This window comes from Neofelis nebulosa, chromosome 4, assembly GCF_028018385.1.
Source record: "Neofelis nebulosa isolate mNeoNeb1 chromosome 4, mNeoNeb1.pri, whole genome shotgun sequence".
Lineage (NCBI taxonomy): Eukaryota > Metazoa > Chordata > Mammalia > Carnivora > Felidae > Neofelis > Neofelis nebulosa.
The window spans coordinates 158,443,668-158,467,421 of record NC_080785.1 but is presented as its reverse complement, the minus strand read 5'-3'; the positions used below and the strand labels follow the sequence as shown (position 1 = coordinate 158,467,421).

The following is a 23,754-nucleotide window of genomic DNA, read 5'->3' as shown; positions in this document are numbered from 1 at the left end:
AAAAAAATAAAAAAATAAAACTCTGACTCCCTATCCCCCCTCCCGCCGGTCCTGGTGCCCGCCATACTGCTTCCTGTCTCTGAACCTGCCTCCTCTGGGGACCTCCTATACGTGGGATCACAGAGCATTTGTTTTTTGTGTCTCTTATTTCACTTAACGTAATGTCCTTGAGGTCCATCCATGTTGTAGCCTGCGTCAGATTTCCCTTTTTATGGCCGAATAATATTCCAGTGTATGGATAGGCCACAGTATGTGTGTCTGTTCTTCTTTTCTTGAGCACTTGGGTTGCCTCTACCTTTTGGCCCTTGTGACTAATGCTGCTGTGAACATGGGGGTGCAAATATCTGTTTGAGTCCCTGCTTTCACTTCTTTTGGGGATCTATCCAGAGGTGGGGTTGCTGGATCATATGGTGGTTCTATGTTTAATATTTTGAGGAACCACCACACTGTTTTCCACAGCAAAGCCACACCATTTTACATCCCCGCGAGCAAGGCATCGGGGTTCAAGGTTTCTCCGCATCCTTGCCAACACTTGTTATTCCCTTTCTGTCTCTCCTTGGTACCAGACACCCTAATGAGTGGTCATGTCAATTGCATGGCTGGTAGTGTAAGTCAGACCGTCCCAATGGAACTCTCCAAATTTGGTGATGATGCACCCAGCTGTTTTCCCAGGATGTGGTAACCAATAGAAACTTCACATCTTCTGCGTGGATGATACAGTTGGTCATTGGCTGGTGGAAAAGCCAGTGACTCTGAGCCCCTAATGGAGGGAACCATGGGCCGGTGGGGGGGGTGGGGTGGGGACTGGGGACTCAGGTGAGGACCTGTAGGGTAGGGTTCCTTTAGCTGTGTTGCCCAAGGAGGTGGGGCACAGAGAGAACCCTTGGGTGTCTGGACTAAGGGGAAAGGAGAGGTGAGGGCAAGATCCAACCATTTTCAGCAATCTCCTCGATACTGTCTGAGATCTGTGGGCCCCCAATGTGATTGAGTTTGGCCTTTGGTAGGGGTTCAGGGGGCCTCTGTCAGCTCCCATCTCTCTTGAGTTAGAGGAACAGAGATTGAGTTGTGCAAACAATGGAGAGAATGGTAGGACCCAACTCCAAGGCCCACTTTAAGGCACCATAAAATGAGGCATGCACATCCCTGAGTGTGGAGCATGGCACATTGCAATGCTCTATACCTGGTCACTGTGTCATTAATATTGTTATTATTATTTTATTTAAAAAAATTTTTTTTAATGTTTATTTATTTTTGAGACAGAGAGAGACAGAGCATGAACAGGGGAGGGGCAGAGAGAGAGGGAGACACAGAATTCGAAGCAGGCTCCAGGCTCTATACTGTCAGCACAGAGCCCGATGCAGGGCTCGAACTCACCAACTGTGAGATCATGACCTGAGCCGAAGTCAGACACCCAATCGACTGAGCCCCTATTTTCTCTTTCTTATGACTTTCTCAACAACATTTTCTTCTCTGCAGCTTACTTTCTTGTAAGAATACAGTATATAATACATGTAACATTCAAAATATGTGTTAATTGGCCGTTAATGTTTATCAGTAAGGCTTCCAGTCAACAGTAGGCTATGAGCAGTGCAGTTTTGTGGGGGGTCAAACGTTACACATGGAATTCTGGCTGCACAGGGCTTGGGACCCCCCCCTAACCCCTGCATTGTTCAAGGGTCAACTGTACTTTAAAATGGTTCGTTTCATGTTGGGTGAATCTCACCTCAATTAAATAGAGAAAAAGAGGGAAGACAGGGAAGGAAGGCAGCTAATAGAGAAAGTTTCTTCTGTGGGCAGTCGGAGTTTAATCCTGCTGTGGAAGCCTGGGAGTGCATGTGAAACTCCCATCTCAGGGTCATTGCCCCAAGGGGAGGAGGTATTTATCTGGCAATATTCATCCGTCATTGGTTAAGAGCTGCTTTCGGCGTGGAGGTGTACGTGTTTTAATTTTCCAACCCTCTGGCCAGCCAGGCATGGGCAGAGAAGTCAGGAAGGATGCCCTGCGAAGTGAAGACTGAGGGCATATGGACAGGTGTCCGTCTGGTCAGCTCGCTGAAGGTCACTGCTGGGGAAAGTTAGGGGGGTATCCTTGGTGTCTGGGACTCATGTGCATTGAGCACCTCCTGTGTGCCAGGTACCCTATGCTTGACCCCACAGGTGATCTTGTGCATGGCACACACATGGCCAGAGTGGTTCCTACCTGCACTGACCCCCATCCCGTGTGTTTCCGCAGGATGCTGCCCGTCACGGAGCACCTGCTGTACCTCCTGGGACTGGAGAAGACCGCCTTCCGCTTGTATGCGGTGTCTGCACTCGTCCTGTCCCTGCTCTTCTTCCTCTGTCGCCTGCTGATACAGCTCCTGAGGTTCTCCTGGCGTTGCTACATCACCTGCCGCCGGCTGAGCTGCTTCCCCCAGCCACCCCGGCGCAACTGGCTGCTGGGCCACCTGGGCATGGTGTGTGGGGCTGGGCAGGTGGGCTGGGCGGGTCCCAGGTATTCAGTAAGGATAACGGACCTGATGGTTTCTTTCATCCCCCAAGAATCTGGTCAGGGCCACGAACAGACCCGTTTTCCAGGATCTAAGTGTGATGGAGGCTCAGAGAGGGCAAGCCATTTACCCGAGGTCACACAGCTGAGGCGAGGCAGAGCTGAGTCGAAAGTTTTCTCTGTAATTTCAGGCCTATTGCTGTAGCAACAGGTACCAGTGCCCGTGAAAGTCGTTGGGTTCTGTGATCCCCGGGTGGGGTGGGGGGACCCCTGTGGATTTTGCTCCACCCCCCACCCCCCATGTGGTTGCACCCTTTCTTTCATTTTCTTACCTTGCCTTTCATTTTTTTTTTAAATTTAAAATTTTTTTTTAAACGTGTATTCATTTTGGAGAGGCAGAGAGAGACAGAGCACAAGCAGGGGAGGGGCAGAGAGAGGGAGACACAGAATCAGAAGCAGGCTGTAGGCTCTGAGCTGTCAGCACAGAGCCGGACGCGGGGCTCAAATTCATGAATCGCGAGATCATGATCTGAGCCAAAGTCAGTCGCTTAACTGACAGAGCCATCCAGGAGCCCTGCCTTTCATTTCTTATTTCACATACATGTGCTTAGAATTACATCAGGTGCTTTAAAAATATTAACTCACTCAGTCCTCTTTTTTTTTTTTTTTTTATGGTTTGATGTTTTGGGTTTTTTTTCTTATTTTATTTATTTATTTAATTTAATTTTATTTTTTTTTAAATTTACATCCAAATTGGTTAGCGTATAGTGCAACAATGATTTCAGGAGTAGATTCCTTAGTGCTCCTTCCCCATTTAGCCCCTCCCCCCTCCCACAACCCCTCCCGTCACCCTCAGTTTGTTCTCCATATTTATGGGTCTCTTCTGTGTTGTCCCCCTCCCTGTTTTTATATTATTTTTGTTTCCCTTCCCTTATGTTCATCTGTTTTGTCTCTTAAAGTCCTCATATGAGTGAAGTCATATGATTTTTTTCTCTGACTAATTTCACTCAGCATAATACCCTCCAGTTCCAACCACGTAGTTGCAAATGGCAAGATTTCATTCTTTTTGATTGCCGAGTAATACTCCATTGTATAGATATACCACATCTTCTTTAACCGTTCATCCATCGATGGACATTTGGGTTCTTCCCATACTTTGGCGATTATTGATGGTGCTGCTATAAACATGGGGGTGCGCGTGTCCCTTCGAAACAGCACACCTGTATCCCTTGGATAAATACCTAGTCATGCAGTTGCTGGGTCGTAGGGTAGTTCTATTTGTTTTTTTGCAGAGCCTCCAGACTGTTTTCCAGCGTGGCTGCACCAGCTCGCGTTCCCTCTCCCTCAGTCCTCTTGACAATCCTAGGCGGCAGGCCCCACCACTGTCCCCATTTTGCTCCTAAGAATACTATGGCACAGAGAGGTTAAGTAGCTGGCCCTAGGTCACACAGCTTGTAGGCGGCAGAGTTGGGGTTCAAGCCTAGGCCGTTTGGCTCCAGAATCCCTGTTCTTAGCTCTGTGCCTTTGCCACCTCTTGTGTCTGGCTGAGAAAACCTGCACTTTTCTTTTTTATTTTTTTTTTATTTTTTTTATTTTTATTTATTTATTTATTTTTTTTGGGGGGGACAGAGAGAGACAGAGCATGAATGGGGGAGGGGCAGAGAGAGAGGGAGACACAGAATCGGAAACAGGCTCCAGGCTCCGAGCCATCAGCCCAGAGCCTGACGCGGGGCTCGAACTCACGGACCGCGAGATCGTGACCTGGCTGAAGTCGGACGCTTAACCGACTGCGCCACCCAGGCGCCCCAACCTGCACTTTTCTAAAAGGGCTTCAGAGGTCAGAAGAAAGCCAGACTACTGAGGGCACTGAGGCTTTTGGGGTCTTAGACTCCAGTTCCTAACTGCCTACTGCACTCACCTGGTCCCCCTTCTAGACCTACATGAAACTGAGGGACAGTTGTGGAGACCTTCCTGGCTTAGGCCTCATGCCGAGGGCAGAGGTGGACTTTGGAGAGGCAGTTCAAGGGCAGTGGTCGTCAGTGTGGGCTTGATGCTGGTCTCTACCCTCTCCTGCCACACGACCTTGAGCAAACTACGTCACCTCCCTGTGCCTTGGTTTTCCCATCTGCAGTGTGGGGCTTATGATTGTTCCTGATAACCTCATGAGGTTATTTTGACAATTCCTGAAGTCACGTCGGCAGCATGCTTGACTCTGAACCTGCCACGCGGTGGTGGGTGTGCTCAACTCCCCAGTCTTGCAGAGACCGGAAGTATCGAGTGATTCTAGAAATATTTTATTGATTTTATTTTATTATTTTGTTTTATTTTATGTTATTTTATTTTATTTACGTTTATTTATTTTGAAAGAGAGAGAATGTGAGTGGGGGCGGGGGAGGGGCAGAGAGAGAGAATTAGAGAGAAAGAATCCCAAGCAGGCTCCTCATTGTCAGCGTGGAGCCCGATGCAGGGCTCGAACTCATGAAGCGTGAGATCATGACCTGAGCTGAAATCAAGAGTCAGACTGAGGTACCCAGGCGCCCCTAGAAATATTTTATTTATTTTTTTTTTAAATTTTTTTTAATGTTTTTTATTTATTTTTGGGACAGACAGAGACAGAGCATGAACGGGGGAGGGGCAGAGAGAGAGGGAGACACAGAATCGGAAACAGGCTCCAGGCTCCGAGCCATCAGCCCAGAGCCTGACGCGGGGCTCGAACTCACGGACCGCGAGATCGTGACCTGGCTGAAATCGGACGCTTAACCGACTGCGCCACCCAGGCGCCCCCCTAGAAATATTTTAGATGCTACTTGGAGTGAGTGTCTCAGAAGAAGGAAGCAGGAGGAGGTACATTTCTACTCAGTATCTCCAAGAATATTTTATCTGGCTTTAGGAATGACTCCCCTGGGACCGCACTCACCAAGTTTTGTCTGTTTGTGCCCGAATCTCCTCCCTCCCTTTCACCTCCCACCCCTGCTCAGGCCTCATTGTCTTCTGCTGGACCATGGTCCAGCCTCCTCCTTGGGCTCCTGCCTCCAGTCCGTCGCCCCGTCCTGGTCCCAGGAGGATTCTTGAAACCAACCATGTCCCTCCTCTGCTCACACACCCTCCATGACTCCCCATTGCTGTCCGGAGAAAGTCTCACCTCCTCAGCTAGTGTTCGAGTCCCATTAGGCTCTGACTCCCGCCCTACTCACGTCTAGTCCTGTAGGATGACTTCCTGTTCCTATAGCCAGGCTCTGATTTCGCACCTCCATGGTCTTTGCTGGAACTGTGCCCTCTACCAAATATCCTTCTCAGTTCGATGAACCCCTACTCATTTTTCATGCCCTTCGTCCAATGCTCTTATTCCAAGAGCCATCTGGCTTTAATGGTGGTCCTAGAGGCAGTGGCCAGGCCCTGTTGCCCAAAGTTAGCCGGGTCAGTGTGGACAACATTGACCCTGTAGGCCCAGCCTGCCCCCCCCCCCCCCCCCCCCGGGGCCATGAGTTCTGGGTGAGGCTTCTGGGGAAGCCCAAACCAGGGCAATCACTTACTCACCTGTAACTTCAGACAAGTCATTTGACCTTTCCAAGCAAAGTGAAATGGGGAAATAGTAGCAAGTATTTCACAGAATTCTTGGGTAGGTTGAAGGTATTAACTGTATGAACCATGCCCACCGCAGCGCCTAACGCTGTGAGCACACGCATGTGTTAAAGATAACAATGCTAGTGGTATTTTATTACTAACGTAGCAAGTACTCAACAAATGCCGATCATTACTATTGGGTGTACTGTTACTGTTTTTATTTCTGGAACACCGGCTGTGTGTCATGCCCTGTGCTGGGTGGGTGGGGGGGGGGGCGGTCTCTCATTTTGTTATTTCATACATGTTCTCAGCTGCCCTCAGACAGAGAGTTGATTCTTCCCCACTCGTCAGGTGAGGGAATGGAGGTTCAGCAAGGTGCAGCCAGCTGCCCTCAATCATACAGCTCTTCCGGGCTTGTTTTAAGGACAGGGGAGAGGTGGAAGGAGGGAAAGACTGGGGGACGCTGGGGCTGGGCTCGTCCTCACTGTCCTTCCCTCCTACCCTTGCAGTATCTTCCAAATGAGACAGGCCTCCAAGATGAGAAGAAGGTGCTGGACAACATGCATCATGTGATCCTGGTGTGGATTGGCCCCATTTTGCCGCTGTTGGTTCTGGTGCATCCTGACTACATCAAGCCCGTAGTGGGTGCCTCAGGTAGGTGGGCTGGGCCTTTAAGTGATGGATAAACCCCCAACTCCCAGAAATCACCTGGGCTTCTGGGCCTGTAGGCTATCTGGGGGAAGGGCCATTGGAGTAGGGATTTGAAGGATGAATAGGAGTTCACCAAAGCAGCCATGGTAATACAGATAGTGGGGACAGCATGGGAAAAGGTGCGGCAATGTCTAGGGGTCCTAGGAACTTTGAGAGGCAAACATGCCCACCTAGAAGTCAGAGCCAAACATATTCGATCAGGGAATTGTTTGCCTGAGATTTTGTTAAGTGGTTGCTGCTTAATTCTAAGCCATGGCAGTTCCACCATTTGGGTTCTGGTATTCCCTGCTGTGGCAATCCCAGCCCGCAGCCCATTCTTTTCACCTGGGCTGACCCTGACTAGTAGAAAAGGAGACGTAGAAAGATTGCTTCTCCCTTCTGAGTCCACACCAGTCCCAAGGTGTAGGGCTCCTGGGTGTGCTGGGCAAGTCCTTGCTCAACCTTCAACACCCGGATCCACTGACCCCTCCTCCAGGAAGACTTCCTTGACCCTCCAGACAGATCATGGTTTTCTTCTCCGGGCTTTCTCATTCTCCGTCCTAACGCTCTAGGGCTGACTGAGTGTGTCTGCCTCCAGCTCCGTCTTCCCCCTAGGAGTCTGGATCTTTGGTGTGGCCTCGTGCGTAACTGGGCACCTCCAGGGGCATCAGAGACATTTGAGAGAGGAGGGAGGAATGAAAAAGTAGCCGTACCCTCCCCACGTTTCATTCCGGGATGCCCGACCCGCTGCACAAAGGGGGAGCCTGGACCCTGGGAAGGGTGACCTCCCTAAGGGATGGGCTCCAAGTTGTGCAAAGAGCCCTGGGCCAGGACTTGGGCGGGCTGGGCTCGAATCCTGGGTGGAGCCACGCTCACCATGTGACCCAGAAATTCATGTAGCCTCTCAGGGCCTCAGTTTCTGATCTGTAAAATGGGGGTGGTGGTGAAGACTCACTGTGATGTGGGTAGGTGCTCATGGGGGTTTCTCGTCTCCTGCTTTTCTCACGTCCTGTTTTTCTTTCTGCCTCCTCCTTCTCCCCTCTCCTCCTCAGAACCGCAGATTCCTGAGGACCATCTTACATGGCTGTGAGACTCCAGATGGAGTAGGGAGTAGAGCCCCCCCGCGTGGCCTTGGCACACAGTAGATGCCCCGGCCTCTCCCTCTCCCCTCCTCTCCACTCCCTCAGGACAGGCAGGATATCCAGGGCCTTCCCCCCACTGGAGGAGTGGGGGGAGGGGGGCGGAGCTGTGAGTCAGGACAGACAGGCCTGGCCCCAAGCTGTGGATCCCACCCCACACCAGGGCCTCCTCAGGGCCACACCTGGGGACCTTGATGGCCTGGGGCTAAAGCCACACAGCCCATGGGCCCTGAGAAAGGCACAGCTCCTCCTGAACCTTCTCCATCTTATATCGGGCAATTGGGGTAGAGAGCATTAATGGGAGAAAGCAGGGGGAAATGCGTCATAGAGAATGAAGCGTGATATATAGGCATATCATTACAGCTTTTGCCTTGATGCATTTATTTTTTATTGAGATGAAATTCACGTAGCATGCAATTAACCATTTAAAAATGTACGATTTTAAAGTGTAAGGTATGTAGCGTGTTCACAATGTTGTGCAACCCTAGGCTCTCTCTAGTTCCAAGTTTTTTTTTCATGGCCCCATAAAACAACCTGCACCCATTAAGTGATTACGTCCTCCCCCCCACCCCCTTCTGGGACGTACCACTCTATTTTCTATCTCCATGGCTCTGCCTATTGGATATATCACAGTAAAGGTATGATACAAAATGTGACCTTTTGCACTGACCTCTTTCACTTAGCACAGTGTTTCCGAGGTTCACACACATTGTAGCAATGATCAGGACCTCCTTTTTTTAAGGCTGAGTAGAAGTCCATTGTATGGGGATACGGATATACCACAATTTGTTTATCTGCTCATCCACCGACAGGCATTTGGGTCCTTCCTACCTTTAGGCTGTTACGAATGATGCTATGAACATGCCTGCACCGGTTTCGGTGCGGATGTATAGTTTCATTTCTCTTGGGTAGGTGCTGAGGAGTAGAAATGCAGGGCCATATGGGAATTCTACCTTTAACTTTTTAAGGACCCACCAAACAGCTTTCCACGACGGCTGTGCATTTATTTTTCCCTGGTGGGGGCTTGCTGCGAACTGGGGATACAGATAATCATCTCCTGAGTTCGTGACACCAATGACCAATAATTATAATCATGGTTATAAAAATAGCCAGTGGTTGGTTAATTATTCATTTATGTGTACAAATATTTAATGAGCACCTGCCGTGTGCCAGGAACATGTTAGCTCATTGAGCTTTTATAGGGATGCCACGAGGCAGGCAGAATTGTTCTATTTCTCCTCTGGCAGATGAGGAAATGGAGGGCCAGAATGGTTGACACGCCCAAGTTTACATGCTGAGTTAGTGGTGGGGCTGCGATTTGAACCCAGATCTGGCCTCCCAGAGGCCGAGCTCTCAACCACAGTGATATGTACCTTCCTGCTGAGCACCAGGTGGGGCCTTTTCTTATATGACCTCCTCCAGGGTAGATGTTACCATCTGCTTTTTACTGAAGGGGACACTGAGGGGAAAGGCAGCCTGGTCACGGCCTCTCCTGGAATCTAGTGTTCAAAGTTGGAGAGGTGTAGGGACCCGAGGATGGGAGAACAAGGGTTTAGCCTGGGGTGGGGGTCGGGGGTTGGGGAAGACTTCACGGAGGAGAAGTCAATGACGCTGGGCCTTGAAGGATGTGTGTAGGGGTTTGCCAGATGAGAGGTCTCAGGTGGAGGGTTCTACCAGTGCAAAGGTGCAGATGTGTGAAAGTGCCAGGGGAATTCAGGTGACTTGGGGTGTCTGGAGTGAGGATGATGTGTGGGGACGAGTAGGCAGTGAGACAGAAGCTGGACTCAGAGCACCTGTGTGCAAAGCAAATGAGCTTGTGTTTTACATTGGGGGTGTTAGGGGATGGTGCTTGGTCTGGGCAACCATTTAACAGGTCTGTATATCAGAAAGGCCCTCAAGGGGCTTAGGCTGGAGTCCAGATCTCAGAGAGGAACGGCATGACTAGATAGACTTCTACCTTTCTCTCCAGTGTTGCCTCTTCCAGGAAGCCTGCTTTGACTTCCAGCAGCCCTTTCTCTGTGCCTCCCTTTGCTTCTGGCACACTTTCTACCTTCTTGATATTTGCATGGCATGCCTCTACTTCTCTTTCCCGCCCCACCCAGATCTCCTCCAGGCAGGGTGTGGAGCTGAGCCACCTCTGGTCCCCAGCACTGCCCGGCAGGGGTTGGGTACAGAGGGTGGCAGAACCCTCTGAATAGGAGGATGAGTGGACAGATGACTGTGTGCACGATTGGCCAGTTCTTAGGTAGTGTGTGTGTAGGTGGCTGAGTCACATCTCAGGTAAAAGTGACATCACTTGAGTTTCAGGTACTTCTTTCCTGGGCCCCTGCCCATTCAGTCACAAATCTGTTCAACCCATAGAAAGGGAGTTAACTCACTCATCCACCCACCCATCCATCCACCCACCCACCCATCCACCCACCCATCCACCCATCCACCCACCCACCCATCCACCCACCCATCCACCCACCCATCCATCCACCCACCCATCCACCCACCCACCCACCCACCCATCCACCCACCCATCCATCCACCCATCCATCCATCCACCCATCCACCCACCCATCCACCCATCCACCCACCCACCCATCCACCCACCCATCCACCCACCCACCCATCCACCCACCCACCCATCCACCCATCCACCCACCCACCCACCCGCCCATCCGCCCATCCACCCACCCATCCATCCACCCACCCATCCACCCACCCACCCACCCATCCACCCACCCATCCACCCATCCACCCACCCACCCATCCACCCATCCACCCACCCACCCATCCACCCACCCATCCATCCACCCACCCATCCATCCACCCACCCATCCATCCACCCACCCACCCATCCACCCACCCACCCACCCACCCATCCACCCACCCATCCACCCATCCACCCACCCATCCACCCATCCACCCACCCATCCACCCATCCACCCACCCATCCATCCACCCATCCATCCATCCACCCACCCATCCACCCATCCACCCACCCACCCATCCACCCACCCACCCATCCACCCACCCATCCACCCATCCATCCACCCACCCATCCACCCACCCATCCATCCACCCACCCATCCATCCACCCACCCATCCATCCACCCACCCACCCATCCACCCACCCACCCACCCACCCACCCATCCACCCACCCATCCACCCATCCACCCACCCATCCACCCATCCACCCACCCATCCATCCACCCATCCATCCATCCATCCATCCACCCATCCAACCATCCATTTTTGCATTCTTTCATCCCTTGACTGGTTCATTCACTGAAAATTTATTTAGCACCCATATATCAGTGATCAACATGGTCCCTCCTCTCCAGGGGCTTGTACCTGGATGGATGCAATCCAGAGGGATGGGTGGAGAAGGGGTGGCATCCAAGCAGAGACTCAAAGGATGAAGGAAGAGTGTTTCAGGCAGAGAAGGCATGTGGTAGAAAGAACAGAGAATGTGGCTTTTTCAAGGAGATGAGAAAATGCTGTGATGTTCGAACATTGAGCATGTAGGGTATGGAGGACAGAGATGTTTTGAGAGAGGTCTGGACTGGGGTAGATCATTCAAGGCTTTGAAAATGGGTTGAACAGCTGGTGCTGTAGCTAATGGCTGTGAGCGGGAAGGGACATGGTCAGATCTAGCATCTGATAAGACCTCCTGGGACTGGAGTGCAGGGAGGAGACTGCACTGGAGACTGAGAGCACAGGAGGCGTAATTCAGATGGCCTGGATTGGCAGAAAAGAGGGGGTGATTAGGGTGAAGAGGGCCATTCTGGATGGAGAGCTCAGCCTGGGCCAGTATGTGAGGTGTATGTTGAAGGGTGAGATAGGAGAGACACAGGGAGGCTAGATGGGACAGGGCCTTCAGTGCTAGCCTGAGCTTGAACTTTTTTACAAGGGTGATAGGGAGCCATGGGAGGTATCTGAGTAGGGGAGGCTCATGTTCAGATCAGCATCTTATAAGGGCCTCTCGGGAGCAGGTGTGGAAGATGGACTGGAGAGGTGAGGTGGAGGTCAGAGCTCAGAGAGGAGCCCCAAGGAGGTTAGAAGCAGAGGTCAAGGGTCCGCACTCTCTTTTGAATTATCATCACCTCTTCTCTCTCCACAGCTGCCATTGCCCCCAAGGATGACCTTTTCTACGGTTTCCTGAAACCTTGGCTGGGTGAGTGTGGGACTGGATGAGCTGGGGCTGGGGCTTCAGGGAAGAGGGGGTGGGGCGTGGGGTTTCTTGTGGTTTCAGAGTAATGGGAGAGGTTCCTAAGGGCAGTCTCCTGCGCCCAGGAGATGGGCTGCTGCTTAGCAAAGGCGACAAGTGGAGCCGGCATCGTCGTCTGCTGACGCCCGCCTTTCACTTCGACATCCTGAAGCCCTACATGAAGATCTTCAACCAGTGCACTGACACCATGCACGTGAGCCGCGGGGTCTCTTGGGAAGAGGGTGTCCGCGGAGTGGGACTGGTCCAGGCCCCGAGTCGGGTGTGAGCCATGGGATGTCAGGACGGTTCACTTCCTTTACCTACAAGATGGGCTTGAGGCGAGCAGGCAGCTGGGGTGCCGTTGTCAGCCTGGCTTAAAGCCTCTGCGGTCTCTGTTCAGTTCGCCATGTGTCTCTTTCTCGCAGGCTAAATGGCGGCGCCTGGCGGAGGGCCCAGTGGTCTCCCTTGACATGTTTGAGCACATCAGCCTCATGACCCTGGACAGTCTTCAGAAATGTGTCTTCAGCCACAACAGCAACTGCCAGGAGTGAGTGTGGCCTTCCTGGGGGAAGATAGAGACAGTGGCTGCAGGGCAAGGTGGTGGGAGAAGAAAGGAGACTCTCAGGTGTTGGGCATCGCCGGGCTGTCGGTACTCTGCCACCGACAGGCTGTGTGTTTCTGAAAACTGACATCACCTCTCTGGGCCTGTGTCCTTATCCGAAAAAATGGAATCCCAATTCCACCCCCATAGTCATCTTGTGAGTATTAAGTGAGGTAATGTAAGTTGGTGGTTGGGTATAGAGTAGGTGCTTAATAAGTACTAGTTTCCCTCATCCTTCCGTGAGGAATAGTTTGGCTTTTGGAAAGTGTCTCCCCAGGCTATGAGCCTCAGTTTCCTTTTTTTGTAAAACAAGGATGGCAATTCTTTTTTTTTTTTTTTTAAGTTTATTTATTTTGGAAGAGAGAGAGAGAGGGGAAGAGAGAGAGCAAGCAGGGGAGAGGCAGAGAGAGAGAGAGAGAGAGAGAGAGAGAGACAGAAAGACAGAGAGAGAATCCTAAGCAGGCTCCATGCTGTCAGTGCAGAGCCTGATGCAGGGCTTGAACTCACAAACTGTAAGATCATGACCTGAGCAGAAACCAAGAGTCAGACACTTAACCAACTGAGCCACTCAGGCACTCCAGGGATGACAATTCTTGACCCTCTGAGACATGCTTTAAGAATAAAATGATATGGGGCGCCTGGACGGCTCAGTCAGTTAAGCGTCTGACTTTGGCTCAGGTTATGATCTTCAGGTTCATGGGTTCAAGCCCCATGTTGGGCTCCGTGCTGAAAGCTCCGAGCCTGGAGCCTGCTTTGGATTCTGTGTCTCCCTCTCTGTCTGCCCCTCCCCCACTCATTCTCTCTCTCTCTCTCTCTCTCTCTCTCTCTCTCTCTCTCTCTCTCTCTCTCTTCTCTCAAAAATAAATAAACATTAAAAAAAAGAATAAAATGATGTTGCACTGCCCTGGCACACAGTAGATGTTCAGTAAATATTTGTTGAATGGATGAATAAAATAACCATTGTCCTGGTTCATTCATTCATTCATTCATTCATCAGCTATTTGTTGTGTAGCTACTATGTGCCAGATACTATGCTATCTACTGAGAATATGGTGGTGAGCAACAGACTAAGTCCCAGTTCCTTGGAATTTATAGTCTAAGCGGGGATATAAGGAAGAAGAGACATCATAAATGGCAAGTTTGTAGCACATAGTAGGTTCTCAATGATAAGCTGCTGACTTTGTCACTCTGGGCTTTGTAGGGTTATGTTTCAGTTGGGTAAAGTGACAGTGGCTTTGGTGATTAACTAGTTAATTGATTAATTAATCAGTCCAGAAATATTTATTCCAGCCTACTAGGTGCTATTCCTGGACTAGGCACTGTGAATATAACGGTCAACAAAATAGACAAAGTATTGCTCCTTTGGAACTTATATGTTGATGGGAAGAAAAGCAGTTACCGTGCACAAATAAATAGACAAGGAAGTGACAGACTGTGACACGTGTGAAAACAACAAGCATAGTTCAGGACCAAGGACAGCCCCTTGCACACCTGTCCCAGTGATTTCATTTTTTTTTCTTTTTTGTTAATTTTTTAAATGCTTATTTGAGAGAGAGAGAGAGGCAGCATTTTATATTCCTACCAGTAGTATGTGAGGGGTCCAATTTCTCCACACCTCTACCAACACTTGTTATTATCTGTCTTTTTGATTATAGCCATTCCTAGTTGGCGTGAAACAGTATCTCATTGTGGTTTTGATTTGCATTTCTGTAGTGGCTAATGCTGTTAAGCATCTTTTCATGTGCTTATTGGACATTTGTATATCTTCTTTGGAGAAATGTCTATGCATATGTTTTACCCATTTTTAAATTGGATTCTTTGTCTATGAGTGCATTTTAAGAGTTCTATTATTTTATTTTATTATTTTATTTTATTTTATTTTTTGACAGAGATAGTGACCTGGGGAGGGGCAGGGGGAGAAGGAGAGAGAATCTTAAGCAGGCTACACCCTCAGTCCAAAGCCTGATGTGGGGCTTGATCCCATGACCCTGGGATCATGACATGAGCCAAAATCAAGACTCAGACTCTCAACTGACCGAGCCATCCAGGAGCCCCAAAAGTTCTTTATATATTTTAGATACAAGTTTGTGATCATATTTATGAGTTCTCTCACTCTGTGGCTTATAGCTATTTAGTCTTTGTGATGCTACATCTATTTGGAAGTCCTAATCTGTCTTTGGGTCTATGTGTACCTGGATTTTGGTTTTCTTCAGATATGGTGAGGCCACCCGATCAGGAGATGATTGTTCCTTACAGTTCCCAAGAGGAGGGGACCTACTACACCCCTCAGGGCCACACAGGGAAGCATCGGTGTCAGTCGGGAGAAAGCATGACAGTCTTTTTTGGTGGTTTCCTTGGGAAGGAACAGTATGGCGGTTACACAAGCTTAGGATTCACTCGTTTGAATAATTACAGAGGGCTCTGGAGGATGGGGACTGTCCCTAGTTGTCCAGTGATTAAGGCCTGGAGATAGTGGCTCGGCCTGATAAGTTTCAGCGTATGGCCTCTGGACTGTTTGGTGTACACATGAAAGGCACACTCTTGGGTGAGTCATTGGCAATCTCTCAGAACTGGCTAGCTCTGGGAGGGGCCACGTCTCTCCGGGGTCAGCAAGGCCCCAGATGGTACAGCGTGAAGAGTACAGGAAAATGAGAAAATATCATGTATATACGGGGTGGGGGGGGGGGTTGCTCACTGGTCCTAGGGAGCAGCTTGTGCTCAGGGCCCTTCCTCTCCCGGCAGGAAGATGAGCGATTACATCTCGGCCATCATCGAGCTGAGCGCACTCGTGGTCCAGCGCCAATACCGCGTGCACCACCACATCGACCTCATCTACTACCTCACGGCAGACGGGCGGCGTTTCCGGCAGGCCTGTGACACCGTGCACCGCTTCACCACGGAGGTCATCCAGGAGCGGAGGCGGGCGCTGCACCAGCAGGGGGCCGAGGCCTGGCTTAAGGGCAAACAGGGCAAGACCTTGGACTTCATCGATGTGCTGCTCCTGGCCAAGGTGAGGCTGGGCCCCGGCCCCTCGTGAATTGCACCAACTCCATAAAAGGACAAACGTCCCAAATAACACAGATCTAGGAGGCAGGCAGGCACCCTAATACACAAGTAAGACTTACTGTATTCGTTTTGCTGGGGCTGCCGTAACAAGGTGCTGTAGACTGGGTGGGCTAAACCTCAGAAGTTAACCTTCTCACAGTTCTGGAGGCTAGAGGTCTGAGATCAAGGCACTGACAGGGGTTGGTTTCTTCTGAGGCCTCTCTCTCTGTCTTGTAGATGGCCTCCTTCTCAGGTGTGTTCACGTTGTCTTCCCTCTGCCTGTGTCTTTGCATAAATGTCCTCTTCTTCTAAGGACACCAGTCATATTGGGCTAGGGCCCACCCTAATGATGTCATCATAATTTAATTACCTCTGGAAAGGCCCTGTCTCCAAATACAGTCACGTTCTGAGGTCCCGGCTGGTGAGGACCTCACCGTATGAATTCTGGAGGGTTGTGGTGGGGGCGGGGACATGATTTTGCTCACCATGCTTAAAAGTTGAAACCCAAGACTTTGAAAAAATATGACACTTGCAGAGATTGCTTCTGTGGAATTTCTTTTCTTTCTTCCTGTTTTTGAGAGAGAGAGAGAGAGAGAGAGAGCAAGTGAGTGAGGGGCAGACAGAGAGAGAGAGAGAGAATCCCACAAGGGGCAGAGAGAGAGAGAGAGAGAGAGAGAGAGAGAGAGAGAGAGAGAGAGACAGAAGCCAGGCTCACCGGAAGAGGGGATTGAGCTCACCCAAAGCAGGGCTTGAGCTCCCTTGATGTGGGACTCATGAACTCACGAACTGTGAGATCATGCATGACCTGAGCCAAAGCCAGATGCTTAACCACTGAGCCACCAAGGCTCCCCTTTCTGTGGAATTTCTGAGCAGCACTTGGATTCTGGATTCAGGCAGTTCTGGGTTCCAGTTCTGGCCCTGCTGCTTAGCGGATGCTGGACCTTAGTCACCTGACTCTTCCCTCTGAGCCTCATTTACGACATGATGGTCATGAGACCTGATCACAGGTCATGGTTGGGCCTCCAACCAGCAGGATGCTTTCTACAACCAGCTGCTCAAGGGATACAAACTCCCTTCTTCCCCTCACCTTTGACTCTCCCTCCTACTTTCCATCTTTCTTAGACAAGCCACGTACCTCTGTCTGCCTGGCATCCTTACCCCTGCAGCTTGGCTTGAGAGAGGGGGGAGTATCTTGACTTCAGCCCTAGGAGGCGGAGGGTGGGATGAAGCGGGCTAAGGATCCTCTCCTGTTTGTTCCAGGATGAAGACGGGAAGGAACTGTCAGATGAGGACATCCGAGCTGAGGCGGACACCTTTATGTTTGAAGGTGAGGATGTCGGGGGAGGCGGGGAGGGGGCCCCGTTGTCAGAAGATCGTGTCTCCGCTGTCCCCAGGCAGCCTCCACGTGAGCTCCTCACCTGCCTACAGGTCATGACACAACATCCAGTGGCCTGTCATGGGTGCTGTTCAACTTGGCCAAGTATCCAGAGTACCAGGAGAAGTGCCGGGAAGAGATCCGAGAGGTCATGCAAGGCCGGGAGCTGGAGGAGCTGGAGTGGTCCGTTTGGGGTCAGGGGGATGGTGGGGGGCCGGTTGAGTCTAGAGCTTGCGTATTTGTTTCTTGCTCTCGCTACTGCAGGGTGCCGTTCAGTTGAGCGGGGTGGCTTCCAAATGGAGGTGTGGGTTCAGGTCTGTTTCACACGTCTCCTCATTCTCCTTGAACCAGCAGCTACCTGGGGCGTGTTCCTCTCAAGGCAGATTCCAGAAGCTCGAAGAGCCACAGTCTAAAACCTCTGCCTGCACTGGAACATTCCATTTCACTAAAGCAAGTCATACGGCCAAGCCCACCATGAATGGGGCAGGACATACATTCTACCCGCCTGAGCAGAAGGCACTGCAGAATCACATGCAAAGGGCAAGGGGTGTATAATTCAGACATGTGCCGTGCAGAGCTGATTTTTGGGTGACTCAAAGAAAACACAGCGTTAAATAGCACCAAACAGCAAGAAAGCTCTTTTCTGTTTAGTGTCAACCTTTTATTTATTTATTTTCTAAAGTTTATTTATTTTGGGGTGGGGGGGGGAGCAGACGTGGGGGAGGGGCAGAGAGAGAAGAGAGAGAATCCCAAGCAGGCTCCGTGCTGACAGTGCGGGGCTCGAACTCACAAACTGAACCATGAGATCATGACCTGAGCTGAAGACAGACGCTTAACTGATTGAGCCACCCAGGCGCCCCCGCGTCAACCTTTTAGATTTCGACGTCAGGGAGACATTCTCAGTTGGGTGCCGTTGTATTCTTCAACTCCTTGCTAATCTGCCTTTTTGATGAAGGGAAAAGATGGCTCAGGTTCTGAGGACTGGGCAGGAGATGATGTCTCACCAGAATTTAATAACTCTTCTGTTTTCCCAGTGGTTGTTTACCTTATGGGTACTTTTATGCCAGGCATCCCGTTTGCCCTTTACAGGAGTGACGTGAAGTTTCTTTGAAAGAGAAAGAAAACGATCTAGATCATGGACCAAGGGTTATAATTAATCCACTTTTGGGCCCTGGAGTCCAACGGAAAGAAGTTAATAATAGCAGAAGGAGAGAATGGACAGGTTTTTGAATACTGAAATTGATCCACACAGGCTGGTGAATTGCTGATGCCTGGGCGCCACCCCCCCCCCCCCCCGCCTGTCCTGGCACCTCTCCCGGCTATCCCCTGGCTGCCACGTAATCCATCAGTTAAAGGGTTAATGCTGGGCATGCAGAAGCCTGCTGGTGCTGCTTGGGTTGCTTGGGGGCATGCTGAGGGGTAGTGATGTGTGCATGGCATAAATGCAAACACCGGAAGCTGGGGCAAGTCTGAGATCCTGGACTGGTTTCCTGCGTGGTTGCTCCTGAGCGTGTGTGTGTGTGTTTGGGGGAAGGGGTGTTGCTGTGCCCTGGCTCCAAGCCACTGACCATCCCACGTTCCGTGTTCCCCAGGGACGACCTGACCCAGCTGCCTTTCACCACTATGTGCATCAAGGAGAGCCTACGCCAGTTCCCACCTGTGACCCTGGTCTCCCGCCGCTGCACGGAGGACATCAAGCTTCCAGATGGGCGCGTCATCCCCAAAGGTGCCCATTGTGTGCTGCCAGCTGCCAGGCCGCTCTAGTGCCCATGGGGGCATGGTCAAACCTGCCCCAGGTGCACCCTCCCTGTGGATGGGCCATCTCTCTGTGTGGCTGTTGCTTCTGGGGTGAGGGAGGAGAACCCACGTGTAGGGGTTAGACAGAGGTGGGTGAGTCCAGGTGGGAGAGCAAGAGTGGGTGTGGTGGGGTGGGCCCTGTGAGGGTGCAGGTGAGGGAGGGATGGTTTCATTCAGTGGCCAAATATTCCTTGGAGACTAAGCCTGGCTCTGGGTGATGCTGGGGATCTAGAGAGGCCTCGTTCCCAGTCCCAGGCCTTGAGTACCACTCAGTCTGAGGAAGACACAGCAGGGCACAGACATTCCCAGTCACATAGGGTCAGGAATGGCCTAAAGGAAGTAACTTTAAAGGGGCTGAAACAGTCCAAAGTAAGGAGTGATGACTTCATATGGGGTGAAATTCAGGGTGGGGGTCTGCTTGGAAGAGGCAGCATGAGAGGTGAGCCTTGAAGGTAGAAAGTGAAAGAGAGAGCATATTTATGGAGCAGAGTTTCAGGGTGCAGGTATTGAAAGGCTGCGAATGCTAGGTTGAGGCACCTGAACTTGATCTTCAGGACAGTAGGGAGTCATGGGAGGTTTTTGAGCTGAGGAGGAACGATGTCAGATCTGTGAGTGACAAAGATCCCTGTGTGGCTGGCATGGCAGCTAAAAGCAGGTGATGGGGACCTCTTAGGGGGCGAGCGGCAGAATTTTTCAGAGAAGGATGGGCAGGGGAGGGTGGTAGATGGCTGTTGAGAACAGCATGACTCCAGGAAGAGCAGGGGAGGAGGAGGACTTCAGAGAAAGTTCCCCTCAGCCCCAGTGGCCCCACTGATGCCACCCTCCCCACAGGAATTATCTGCCTGGTCAGCATCTATGGGACCCACCACAACCCCACAGTGTGGCCTGACTCCAAGGTGAGCGCCTGCCTCAATCCTCTCTTCCCTCAGCTTCTTCACCCTCAGAAGGGGTGGTCCTGGGCCACTGAGGCCTTCCTACCCTCTTCCCCAGGGACCCAGGTGGCCTGGCTGGATACACAGCTTGAGTGCCCCTCCCCCCATGTATTCACTCACTGTTTGTTGATTCATTAGGTCCACAAATATTTATTGAACACCTACTGTTTGCCAGCCTCTGTGCTGGGCACAGAGGACCGAGAAATGTACTGTTTTTTTTTTGTTTGTTTTTTGTTTGTTTTTTTGCCCTCATGGACCTCACTGTGAAGTTCAGGGGAAGAAAATAAGCAAAAACTATGGTTGTGATACATGCACAAAGGAGATAAAAACTGGAGGGGGTGGGGGGCACTTTAGCTCACATGGTGAAGAAAGGCCTTGGGGAGGAAGAGGTGTTTGAGTTGAGACCTGAGAAGTGTGAAGAGCAGGGGGAAGCCTGTTCCAGGCAGTTGAGACAGGAAGTGCAAAGGCCCTGTGGTTGGAGTCAGGCTCGCATGCTTGAACAACAGAAAAGAGGAGGGTGTGGCTGGATTGTAGTGAGGTTCTCTCCATCCAGCGGAAGGGTCAGGACCAAGCTGGGATGGATGGGCCAACCAGACTCACCCACCCCCTGGCCACTCCTGCCTAGGTGTACAACCCCTATCGCTTTGACCCGGACAACCCACAGCAGCGCTCCCCACTGGCCTATGTGCCCTTCTCCGCAGGACCCAGGTAACTCTTCTGTTTCCCCCAGTTTAAGCCAAGCGTAGGAGGAGCCCCATGGGAGTCGAAGGTCAGGGATCAGGAGCAGAGATCACCTCCCACCCAGATGTGCTTTCTGCCAACCCAGCACCCTTCATGCCTCCAGTGTACTAAGAAACCCCCAAATCAGACTCTGTGATAGCATCCCTGGGTGTTGAGCGCCTACTGTGTGGCAGGCCCTGAGTTCTGGGCTCATAGGCTCCCAACGACGCTAGGATGCCAATGCTCCCGTTTTACAGATGAGGGAACTGAGACCCAGAGCGGGAGGTCGGTCATTTACCCAGGGACTCCCCCCTTCCCGGGTCACACAGCGGCTGCACCTGAGCCCCTCCCCCGTCCCCCTTCCTCTAGAAACTGCATCGGACAGAGCTTTGCCATGGCCGAGATGCGCGTGGCCGTGGCGCTGACGCTGTTGCGTTTCCGCCTGAGTGTGGACCGAACGCGCAAGGTGCGGCGGAAGCCTGAGCTCATCTTGCGCACGGAGAACGGCATCTGGCTCAACGTGGAGCCACTGCCTCCGCGGGCCTGATCGCTGGCGCTTCCCTGCGGATCCCGGGGAGGGGGGGGCCCAAGCCCCGCCCAAAGAGGCCCAGGCCCCGCCCTCGAGGGACCAGACCCCGCCCCCAGGGCACTGAGGGCAGAGACCACGCCCCTCGAAGGCCCGGTTGGGCTCCTGGAGGACCAGGCTCCTCCACTGAGCAGTATGATGAAGGTGCAGGCCACGCCCCTCATGGCAAGGCTCCGCCTCCTGACGGTCTGGTCCTCCCCCTTGAGGTCCAGGTCAGGTCCCCTGAGTGACTGCTTTCCTGCTTGAGGGACCAGGCTCAGCCGCATCTCTTCGGGCCCAGACCCACCCCCAGGATCCAGAGCACTCGGGCCTTCAGGCCCCACCCACCCAGCCATCTGAGGACCCTAGACCTGACACCTAAGGCCTCTGGGATTCAGGACCTGTCCCCCGTGGATCCCGGCTGGCTTTTAAGTTGAGGACTTGAGAGCTGGAGCCTGAAGTAAGAGCCCTGGACCCGGACGTCAGCTTCTTGAGGTCCCCAGCTCATATGGGCGAACTCCTCTGGCATCAGGCTGCATCCCAGGGCTCAGGGTGTGTGCTTCTGTCGATGTTTTGTAAATCCAGACCTTCCCTGGAAAAGCCTCTTCCTTCCTCCTTTGCTGAAAGGCCCTTTGCTGAGTGTTCTGATTTTTGTAGAATAAAAGCGAGGGATGCAGACACCCCTCCCCACCGTCTACTCCCTAGCTCAGCCAGACACTTCCCTTGGGCTCCAGGAAGGAAATGAAGGTGCCTGGACAGCTGGGAGGCAACTGAGGGAAGCTATGGGCTAGGAGGCTGGGAAGCCATTTGTCCTTGGACATGAACTCAGGCTTTTGGGGACAGTTTGTGCATTCATTTATCTCATCAACAGACCACATATTAATTAAGTGTTTGTTGGCACTGGGCCCGGAGCACAGCCGGGCCCAATTCCTGCCATCGGGAGAACAGGAGACAGATGTTGAACAAATAATTCCACACGTAAATTTATTTACAATCCGTGACAAGTGCTCCGAAAGAGAGGCCCTTGTTGTTCTGTGACACAACAGGGGGGTGGCTCAGGGAGGGTGAGGGTACAAGTTGAGTGGTGACAAGGAGAGAAGAGCATGTCAGGTGGGAGGGACAGCATCTGCAGATGTCCCCAGGTAAGGGAGAACATGGTGTGCTCGAGGAGCACCACTCCAGAGAGGCTGGATCCGGAGGAGGGGTGCAGACTGGAGGAAAGTTGGGCAGGGGCCAACTGCCCAGGAACTGCGGGCTACATCTCAGTTCAAGCCTTATGCTGAAGGCAATAGGGAGCTATAGAAGGTGTGTGAGCAGGAGCATGACAGGATCTGGTCAGATATGAGCTGGCAGGACGGTGGCTTGGAAGGGGGGGGGACACTGGGGAATGGAAACCTGGGGAAGAGGGAGACTGAGGTCCAGGCAGGACAGGAGGGGGGACTACCTAGCCACAGGAGCTGCGGTGAGGGAGGAGTTAAGGGTGATTTCCAAGTCTTTGGCTGGGGGAACAGGTGATGGTGTAGTCCCTGATATGATGATAAAGAAGATGGGGCAGTGACAAGGTCTACAATAACCATATTAACTCATCAAATATTTATTGAGCATCTGCTGTAAGCCAGGTGGTATTTGAGCCCTTACATAATTGACCTTTGTTGGGTGTGGGGGGAGGTTAACATGACGAATAATAAATGAGCAAATAAGTAAGTAAATTCATACAGGGCCTTGGAGGATTTTTACTTTTATTGTGACAGAAATGGGGAACCATGGGAGGGTTCTGAGCAGAGCAACAGATTTGTCACTTGGTCTTTATAGTATTCTTTTGGCTGCTGTGTGGGAAGGCAAGGGTGGGACTAGGGAGACCAGATGGGGTGACTACATTGGCCCATGTGGGAGAGAAGCGATAAGTGCTATGGAAAAATTGAGCTGGGTCAGTGCGTGTATTTCTGTGGGTGTTCAGTAATGCTGGTGGGGCAGGGGGAGAGGTTGTAAGATGGTCAGTGAAGCCCTCACCAAGAAGGGGTCATTTCAACAAAGACTTTAGGTAGGAGAGGGCAGGAGCCATGTGGATATTTTGGGGAAGAGTTTTTGAGGCAGAGAGAACGTATAGTGCAAAGGTCCTGAGGTAGGAACAAGCTTGGGGTGTTTAGGGGGCATTGACGAGACCAGTGAGGCTGGAGGAGGAACACAGAAGGGAATGAGGTCAGGGAGGGGATAGGAGCAGGTCACACAGGGCCTTGGGGTCCACTGACTTTTTCTATGACAGAGATAGGGAGGCATGGAGGGTTCTGGACAGAGGAGGGACAAGATTTGTCATTATAGTCTTTGGCTGCCATGTTGAATAGAGATTGTGTGAGGTAAGGATGGGACTAGGGAGATCAGACGGGGTGACCAGATTTGTCCAGGTGAGAGATGACAGTGTCTCCAAGCAAGCTGTGGGCTGTAGAGTGAAGACAGGTGCTTGGATTCTGATTTGGACCGACTGCTTTACGAAGCTAGTGCTGGCAGATTTGCTAATACCTTGAACGAAGGATTCAGGAGAAAGGGAGGGCCCCCAGATGTGGGTCTGAACACCTGGAAAGACAGACGTGCCACCTCGAGATGGAGAATGCTTAACAGAGTAAGGTTTTTCTGCCGGGGGG

General features: G+C 51.7%; 1 protein-coding gene across 4 annotated transcripts in view; it reads left to right on the top strand.

The window, feature by feature from the left end:
• LOC131510460 (ultra-long-chain fatty acid omega-hydroxylase) overlaps positions 1-21,799 on the top strand; it is a 49,288-nt gene extending 27,489 nt beyond the window's left edge. For all 4 annotated transcript variants that reach the window (XM_058727631.1, XM_058727630.1, XM_058727629.1 and 1 more), the window contains 12 exons: positions 2,234-2,456; positions 6,562-6,706; positions 11,994-12,047; positions 12,167-12,294; positions 12,506-12,627; positions 15,424-15,691; positions 16,987-17,053; positions 17,155-17,284; positions 18,694-18,827; positions 19,730-19,794; positions 20,456-20,538; positions 20,920-21,799. In XM_058727631.1, the coding sequence (XP_058583614.1) occupies positions 2,235-2,456; positions 6,562-6,706; positions 11,994-12,047; positions 12,167-12,294; positions 12,506-12,627; positions 15,424-15,691; positions 16,987-17,053; positions 17,155-17,284; positions 18,694-18,827; positions 19,730-19,794; positions 20,456-20,538; positions 20,920-21,097 (1,596 nt within the window). In that variant the 5' untranslated portion in view covers position 2,234 and the 3' untranslated portion in view covers positions 21,098-21,799. The remainder of the gene's footprint in view (positions 1-2,233; positions 2,457-6,561; positions 6,707-11,993; positions 12,048-12,166; positions 12,295-12,505; positions 12,628-15,423; positions 15,692-16,986; positions 17,054-17,154; positions 17,285-18,693; positions 18,828-19,729; positions 19,795-20,455; positions 20,539-20,919) is intronic.
• The last annotated feature ends 1,955 nt before the right edge of the window (positions 21,800-23,754 follow it).